Source organism: Fragaria vesca, linkage group LG1 (assembly GCF_000184155.1).
Source record: "Fragaria vesca subsp. vesca linkage group LG1, FraVesHawaii_1.0, whole genome shotgun sequence".
In the NCBI taxonomy this organism is placed as follows: Eukaryota; Viridiplantae; Streptophyta; class Magnoliopsida; order Rosales; family Rosaceae; genus Fragaria; species Fragaria vesca.
This window is the reverse complement of record NC_020491.1, coordinates 10,055,294-10,063,560: the sequence shown is the minus strand read 5'-3', so window position 1 is coordinate 10,063,560 and position 8,267 is coordinate 10,055,294. Positions and strand designations below refer to the sequence as shown.

Below are 8,267 nucleotides of genomic sequence, written 5' to 3'. Positions count from 1 at the left end.
AAAAATGAGATGCCCCTCTGTTATTAGTGTTACCGTTGCAAGAGGCGGTCAGCATACGGTTTATGGTCAACAATATTCCATTTATTGCTGATGGTGATGACCCAACTGAAGGTAAACCAGAGCTCGCAGAGGAATCCAATGGACCAGGATAAACAATGGTTTTTGAAAGATATGAGACGATAAACAAGGAGTGACATGAGGAGGACAAGGATTATAAACTCCATGACTTTATGCAGTGTGTTTCTGTGCTCAACCCTTTCATAGAGAGGAAGACCGTGTGAGTTGGCCATAAACATGTAAGGTTTGAGAGTTGTCCTAAAATTTATTTTGCATGTACATATTTATAACAGTCTAGCTAGCCAGTTGGTTATGTGGCATACGATTTCTAACCCAATGTGATGCAAGCATACCCAATGTGAAGGACATACTAAACCAGTTTAATTAAACAGTTTTTTTGCATATGAAAGTGAACAATGTAAGATAGCCAAATTTTTGAGGTTGTAGCTAAAACCAATTGAACTTATTAGCCAAATTTTTTGAAAAAAAATATAAGATAGTATATTGTCATCGTAGATACAGGCAAAATATTCTCCTGTGTTTTTAAGGCATGCTTCAAACCACATCTCAAGAACAGAGGAAATCACATGAATGCCAGCAAGAGAAGATGGTAGTCCAATTGTTTGGACATCGGACCACCATATATGCATAATTTAGTCCTCCTGGATGACTAACACATTCAAATTGAACCACACCGATCAATAAAGAGACAGAACCATTGTACAGATCATGCTTGATTTGAGAACATTGTGCACTACTAACAAAACACTAATTTGACTAATTCTTGGAGAGCTTCACTCAGTACGATTTATATTATATTTCAAATGACAATCAAACTACGGACACGTGGAGAACATAACAAGACGTCAGCAGTGACTGCTATTATGATAGAGCAAATGAAGCTGTTTGTTTGTTTCTATCTTTTCTCTTTGTGATAAACATAAAATAACAAAAAGGTTGAAAAGATAGGATTCTATACAAATATGTTATAAAAGAAAATATAAGCAGTGAGTGACCATACTAGAACAGGAAAAAAAAAAACAGAGAATCTAACCCAAAAAAAAGAACAAATGTGTCATTCAAATGAGATTTATATTGAAAGGGACGACTCCCAGAAAAATAGGCAATAGATTGAAAGCTTTGGCCTTTTGGCCGAGTTGATAAACATCTTATGCAGCACAATAGTAAAATAATGAAGATAAAAGAAAGTACGAAACTACTAATTAATTGTCAAAGTGGGTTTTTAATTTTAAACTTTTAACTTATTAAAGTTGCACAAGCATATTGGAAAATCATAAAGTAGAAACAGACACCTTATAGAATAGAATAAAATAGGCTGGAAGGACACCAGTATGTCAACATAGATATTCTTCTTTAGTTCTTTTCTATTGACAGGAAGGACTTAGTCCTTTCTACTGTATATTGCTCAATCACTGATGGTCTAGTGAGAAGGATTTGTTTCTTGCACAAAGGAAAGGTTTAAATATGCTTTTGAGTTTCTTTCCATGACAACTTCCCAAGGTTAAATAAATGTCCATGTTCTGGTGAGTTTTGTATTAAGGTATTAAGCTAAGCTGGCTTAGTGCTAAAATAGTAATAACCAATAATGACAATGAGTCTTTAGGTTATCACACACTCAGTCTAAGAAAAAAAAAAGAAAATGCAACGGAAGCAAATCAGTCTAACATAGTCTACCCTCCCTACTGCAATCAAAGTGCATTTTAAATCTAGATAAGAGTTAGTCTTAAGACTCATACCAGTGGTTTTGCTGATGATGTTTAACATAATCTAATTGGAACTTGATCATGAAACCCAGCCTCTGGATATTTTGAGAAAAACTGCCGTCATCTTCATTCGTCATTGCAGAGATAATGTGGGCACAAATTCTACCTTACATCAATCATACTGTAGGCTGGAGTTTTCTGAATTCCAGCATGTACCATTGCTTTCCTCACAGCAGCAGCATGATCCCACCTCTCGTTCCCAGCATTAATGTTTGACAAAACCAAGTATCATCCACAATGCTCTGGCTGCAACTCAATCAATTTTTTCCCAACTTCAATTCCCAGCTCAGTGGATCCATGAATCTTACAAGAACCCAAAAGATCCCCCAACACAGAAGCATCAGGCTCAAAAGGCATGATTTTAGGAAGTTCAGTTGCCTCTTTGAAAAGTCTTGCTCTGCCTAGGAGATCAACCACACAACCATAGTGCTCCATTATCGGTTCAACCCCAAAGTCCTTGGGCATTGATTTAAACAACTCCAAACCACACTTCACCAAATTCCCACAAGCACAAGCTGTGAGAACTGCAACAAATGTAACCTCATTAGGCCACAACCTCTTTTCCATCTTCAGCTTCTCAAACAACTCCAAAGCCTCCTTCTCCCTCCCATTCAAAGAAAATGCCAAGATCATTGTGTTCCATGTACAAACTTATTTAACCTTCATTTTCTCGAAAACACTCCAAGCACTTCTCAAACAACCCGACTTCCCATAAAGATCCACCAACGCAGTCCCCATAAACACACTCAACATAACCTCATTCCTAACAACATACCCATGAACCTGCTTCCCCCAATATAAACACCCCAACCCTCCCAAATTCGCACACAAAGATAGCACACTAACAAAAGTAGCTTCATTTGGCTTCACAAAACCACTCACCATCATCCTCTTGAAAAACCAAACCCCCTCACCAAACCTCCCATTCCTCCCAAACCCACTAATCACACTCGTCCACGAAACCACATCCCTCTCTTCCATCCCTTCAAACATCAAAACCGCACCACCCATGTCCCCATTCCTCCCCAAACTATCAACCATCGCATTACACGCCTCCACACACGGTTCAGACATTTCATCAAACACCTTCCGTGCATCCCACGCTTCCCCAAACTCACCATACAACCTCACAAAACGACGTTTGCACAAATGGGTCACCCAAAACGCCGCGTTTCACTACTTGTCCGTGGAGGGCCCTACCGGAACTGAGCAACCCGCCACCGCCGGCGATGGATTTGACGAGCGGAGGGAAGGTGTGGCTGTTGGGTTGGGCTTGGCGGGAAAGCATTTGGGTAAAGAGAACAAGGCTCTTCTGGGATTGGCCAAAACCGAGGTGGGCTCTGATCAGAGCGTTGTATAGAACTAATAGAAGAGTAGTCTTCCATTTTGAAGAGGAATTAGGGTTTGGGTTATGGAGGAGATGACCGTTGGTGATTAGGCGGGAATGGTTTGGGTTTTTGATGAAGCTTTGGAGTAGCTGAAGCAAAGACTCGGCTGACTGTACCATAAAGACTGATTCTTGCAAACTAAAAATCGTATCTTCATACAAAATCCCTAAAATTGAATTCAAATCCCTAATTTTTCAGTGACATAACGACGTCGTTTTGGGTCAGTGACGATATTTATAAACCCCACTTTGTCGGGTAAAACCACAGTGAAGAATGCTAGCTGCGGTTGCTGTCAATTTGAGATCAGCAGCTTCCAGAGCCTTCTCCAAGTCTCTACCAAACTCAACTTTCTCACTCTCTCCTTTGCGTTCTAGGTTCTCGATTCGCGCCATGGCTGATTCTGCTGGGCCATTCAAGAAAGTCCAAATCCAGAGAGACGATACTGTGGGTCTTTGATTCTTGGGTTTGCTGTATTGTGGTAATTTTTTGGTTTTGTTAGAGATTGTGTGGAGTTTCTGGACAATTTGAAGTGATGGGTATTAGGTATTGATTGGTTTCTCTGTAAAGTTGGAATCTTTTAGGGTGGAATTGAAATGGGTTTCTGTTTAATTTGGTAGTTCTATAGTTCATTGTTCAAAAGTGACCCATGTTGTGAGTGCTGACTAGCAACCTTACCTTCTGTTCATGCTCCCCAAGATTTGATCTTTCATCAGTGTAGCACATTTTTTCAGTTTTTCAGTTCACAATTTAAGTCCGCAAAGTAATGTAGTCTCACTAGTGTGTCGATATTCATGTATGATATGATGTGATCATGCAAAAGTTTTCGTGAAAGACAGTATGAAGTTGGGTTATCTTTAGGTGTTAGAGATTGTATTTGTTGAACATAATAATCTTTGGCTGCTACTGAATTGTGTATCGTTCTTCTTTGTTTGTTTTGTATGTTGACAGGCATTTGATGCATATATTGTTGGCAAAGAAGATGCTCCTGGGATTGTTGTACTTCAAGAGTGGTGGGGTGTAGATTTTGAGATAAAGAACCACGCTGTCAAAATTTCTGAACTTGCTCCTGGATTCAAGGCACTTATCCCTGAGTAAGTTCGTTGAGCTTACTTGATTCTTGTTGAAGTTATGAGCATGCTTGTTTTACTATTTGCTGCATTTGATTGCTAATGTCTTCTTGCATTGTTACTCCAGCTTGTATCGGGGAAAGGTTGGTTTGGATGTTGCTGAAGCACAACATTTGATGGATGGTCTTGACTGGCAAGGCGCGGTAAAGGATATCCAGGCTTCAGTTAATTGGCTGAAAGCAAATGGTTCGAAGAAGGTATGTCTGGGTCTACTTTTGTTTAAACTAAAAATGAGTTTCTTAAAAGCTACAACTTTCAGCTGGTTTTTTGTAATTATGCAAATATATCTACATGTTAAACAACTTAAAGACAACGTAAATCGGAATACGGAAGACATGAGGGAATAATAAGATAACATTCATATGAAACAGTGAAAGATCTGTAAACTTGTCCATATAACAAAGCAGAAAACAAAACATATATCCAGTCTGTAAGACTTGAATCGTTATAAAATTTGGCTATACTATGTGTCAGGCTCAGACAATAAATTCTTTGTGTACCTCTCTTTCATCCAAAATATAGATTAGGTGCTTGGATTTGTAAATTTGAGTTGTATGTCCAAACCAACGTCATGCATAATAGTAAGTTCACAACTGTTTTTACTTGAAGGATTCTTACCAAAGATCCCTTGATGCACAGTATATATCATGAAATTCTGTGATGTCACTGGTCCTCCTCTACCACTGTAATTGCTAAACACTTCTTGATCAAAATAGGTTGGTGTTACTGGATTTTGCATGGGGGGTGCTCTCTCAATTGCAAGTTCTGTTTTGGTCCCAGAGGTCGATGCTGTTGTTGCATTCTATGGAGTACCATCATCAGAGCTTGCTGATCCTGCTCAAGCTAAGGCTCCTATTCAGGCTCATTTTGGAGAGCTTGATAGTTTTGTTGGCTTTTCAGATGTAACGGTAAGTGCTTTTCTTTCAACATCATTTTTAGTTCTGAAGATTTCTGGTATCTTTGCTTAGTTTGTTGAGCGCCTTGGTTGTGATTTTGGACAAAATGCTCATAGGAATAGTCTAGTTGAACTAGAATACGTAAACCACTCATGTGAAACCGAAGAAGGAAAACCCAAGAAGTGAAGTGGGGAAGTCTTGTAGTTGTTATAAGAAGCTCAACTTGCAATTCATATGTAGAACTACGATGGGGATATTGGATTTTTTTCTACTGTACTTCAATTTTCTTTTGAGCAGGCACAAGCAACCTTCATTGCAGTTCATAGGTTGCCTAGTTCCATGTACTGGAAACTGTACAACTTAAGTTAAAACAACCGTATTTTCAAAACTGTTTTCCTCTTCCATCTACTTTCCTGTTAAATTACTGTCAAGCTCCGCTCTAACCATTATGGGATGAGCCATAAGTAGGATTACTGGAAACGGTGAATGGTCACTGGTGGCCTGAGTGTTCCATCCGTGTTCACTCCTAAACATCATCTAACTATGGAAGTTAAATAATGAATAATGGTGACACATATTATAACTGATGTGACAGCACTAGTGATTAACTTCCTAGAGTACTTGAAGAACTATATCCGTCAGAAAAAAAAAATTATATATATATATATATATATATATTAAAAATAGACTCATCGTATCACTGTATTTTGATTTTCAGGCTGCCAAGTCTTTGGAGGAGAAGCTGAAAGCCTCAGGAGTCCCATATGAGGTGCACCTGTATCCAGGCAATGCCCATGCTTTCATGAATAGGTCTGAAGACGGTGTGAAGCGCAGAAAAGGCATGGGAATGCCTGATGAGGATGAAGCTGCAGTTCAGCTCGCTTGGTCTCGCTTCCAATCATGGATGGCCCGCCATTTGTCTGCTTGAGCACAGTAGTGTTATCTACCCATCATATGCTACTCAGTGGTTGCAAGTTAGTACACATCCATCAGTTGGGTGTGGGTGTTTCATTGAGACTCGAGGCGTTTAAGTTGTGTGCTTGTAATTACCCACTCTATGGTTTCCCTAACACTACTATCACAGTTACTCTATTTATATCCGCTTTGTATAATCAATCTATTCTTAGATTGATGATTCTAGATATCTTAGCTCCAAGATGAAATGCTTCTAGTGTGGCCCGAAGACTGTAGAGGCTCCCGGAGCCGACTGGTATGGTTCAAATAAATGCATGTAAGCAAGTTGATGAAGATGTGAATTCTGGAGAATAAGACTGTTTAACTACTGCCTTGGACTGCAATTGCATACCAACTATTTAGTTTAGTAGTGTCCAACCTCTTGCATCTTTTTCAATTGCATACACATGACATAATCCAAATGAACCGCATATGCATCTTTTTCTGTGACGGATTTTAATTTCTCTGCAATCTGCAGCCTATATTTATAACATGATTAAAATGGCCACAAGTCGCATAAAGAGGGAGGGGAAATGGACCTTCACATGTTTCCTAACGTCATTTGTGTTTGAATAATTGAGAACGAAGTGACAATTTTCAAACATCGGAGACATTGTACTTGGATGAAGATGGCCGCTTGGAAATGATTTTACAATGAGTACAATCGCAATCCTAAGAAGAATTACTTTTTAATTAAGTCGTAGATGTTTCGTGATTAAGAGTATTTATCTCTATTTTTGATCCGAACTCTATACATAAGCACCTTCTCAAATAGTCAAATTAACTAGACTTAAAAGTGCTTGTACATTAGGTATTGTATATGTAATCGTGTTGTAGGTGTATGCATGTATTGGTGGTGCTAGCGGCTAGTAACCCGGCCAGTTGTTTAACTAAAGCAAAATTATTGAGTAGATGAAGAGACTTTTAATTTTGTATGCAAGGGACCATATATATTAACAACTTTGTTTCCTCTTGACTAGGTGAGTACTATGAATTCTTGGTCTTTTTTTTTGAAGGTATGAATTCTTGGTCTTAATTCTTAATATTGTTAATGAAATTATTAGTGTTTATGATCTAGTCATACCTAATGGCCATATATGACTTGCATTTCTCCCTTCTTCTAATTCTTTCCACATCAAATTTAAACCCAAAATTAGCTACTCTTCAGTTGCAATCTCCTATTTCTTTCCGGTTCTTTTTCTGACTGGTAACATTTTTCTGACTTGTTAAACCCAGTTGCTTGATTGGGCATAAAGAACTACACTAACTCTCATGGTGATATGGTTGGGGTATTGGCTTAATCATCAGTTTTAAAGGGCAAGGTAAGTTGCATGGAGCACAATTAATTCACAAAGGAAATAACAAAAGAGGGAGCAAGTTTCTAGTTAGGTTTACAATAAGTGATGGGATTTAGATGCCTTCTTTCATATATGAACATGTATATAATTATATTTCAGAGATGACAGATTGATTTGTTTTCCTTTTTGAAAGAGAGACCTCTTATAAAAGAAACACAGATCGAGCTAACCATGAACAAAGCCCTCATGAGGGAGCAGAGAACAGATGACAGAATGATTGGTTTATCTGTAAAAAGCCAAATTGACTTACAAATATTTTTTTCCTTCCTAGTTAGCGTCGATCTGCAAATGCTCTGAAAATCGGCTTAACTAATTAACTAATATGAACTATGAGAGAAAACAAATTATTTCAACTTTGACAAAATGATCGACATATTAGTATTGTTGAATCAAGAACAGTGTGTTTCTGCTGATAATTAATTTAAAGCTGGAAGTATGGATGAAATATATTAAAAAAAAATTAAATGAAAACGATGTCCTAATTTAATTATATATGGTATGAAAATCATACACGTTGTTCCATCGTTTATAACATGCTTGATATTAATCGACTTAAATCTCCGCTGCTGCTAGCTAGTTGTTAAAAATAACATTTTCTTTCAGGCAGAGTCCTCAAACCGATCGATCAGTTTAATTTTCTTGAATCAAATATTTCCAGATTTCTTATATATTCACAATGCATATCATTTTCATCAGATCATTA

At 37.9% G+C, this 8,267-nt stretch overlaps 1 protein-coding gene and 2 pseudogenes across 2 annotated transcripts in view; 1 reads left to right on the top strand and 2 right to left on the bottom strand.

The window, feature by feature from the left end:
* LOC101296603 overlaps positions 1-296 on the bottom strand; it is a 4,413-nt pseudogene extending 4,117 nt beyond the window's left edge. Inside the window, exon 1 of the transcript XR_183716.1 lies at positions 34-296. The product of XR_183716.1 is annotated as a cellulose synthase-like protein H1-like (transcript). The remainder of the gene's footprint in view (positions 1-33) is intronic.
* A 1,647-nt stretch (positions 297-1,943) lies between these two features.
* LOC101302878 lies at positions 1,944-3,348 on the bottom strand (annotated as a pseudogene).
* Positions 3,349-3,492: 144 nt separating this feature from the next.
* On the top strand, positions 3,493-6,571 carry LOC101296320 (protein usf-like). Its single transcript, XM_004287911.1, has 5 exons — positions 3,493-3,673; positions 4,178-4,320; positions 4,424-4,553; positions 5,073-5,264; positions 5,971-6,571. The coding sequence occupies exons 1-5, from the start codon at positions 3,503-3,505 to the stop codon at positions 6,178-6,180; spliced, it is 846 nt and encodes a 281-aa protein (XP_004287959.1). The 5' UTR covers positions 3,493-3,502; the 3' UTR covers positions 6,181-6,571.
* The last annotated feature ends 1,696 nt before the right edge of the window (positions 6,572-8,267 follow it).

Excerpts from the sequence above, each read along its gene's own strand:
- LOC101296320 (XM_004287911.1), top strand. The coding sequence starts at position 3,503 with ATGCTAGCTGCGGTTGCTGTCAATTTGAGATCAGCAGCTTCCAGAGCC. Across the intron at positions 4,321-4,423 it reads TTCAAGGCACTTATCCCTGA|CTTGTATCGGGGAAAGGTTG; the intron begins GTAAGTTCGTTG and ends TTGTTACTCCAG. Across the intron at positions 4,554-5,072 it reads AAGCAAATGGTTCGAAGAAG|GTTGGTGTTACTGGATTTTG; the intron begins GTATGTCTGGGT and ends TGATCAAAATAG.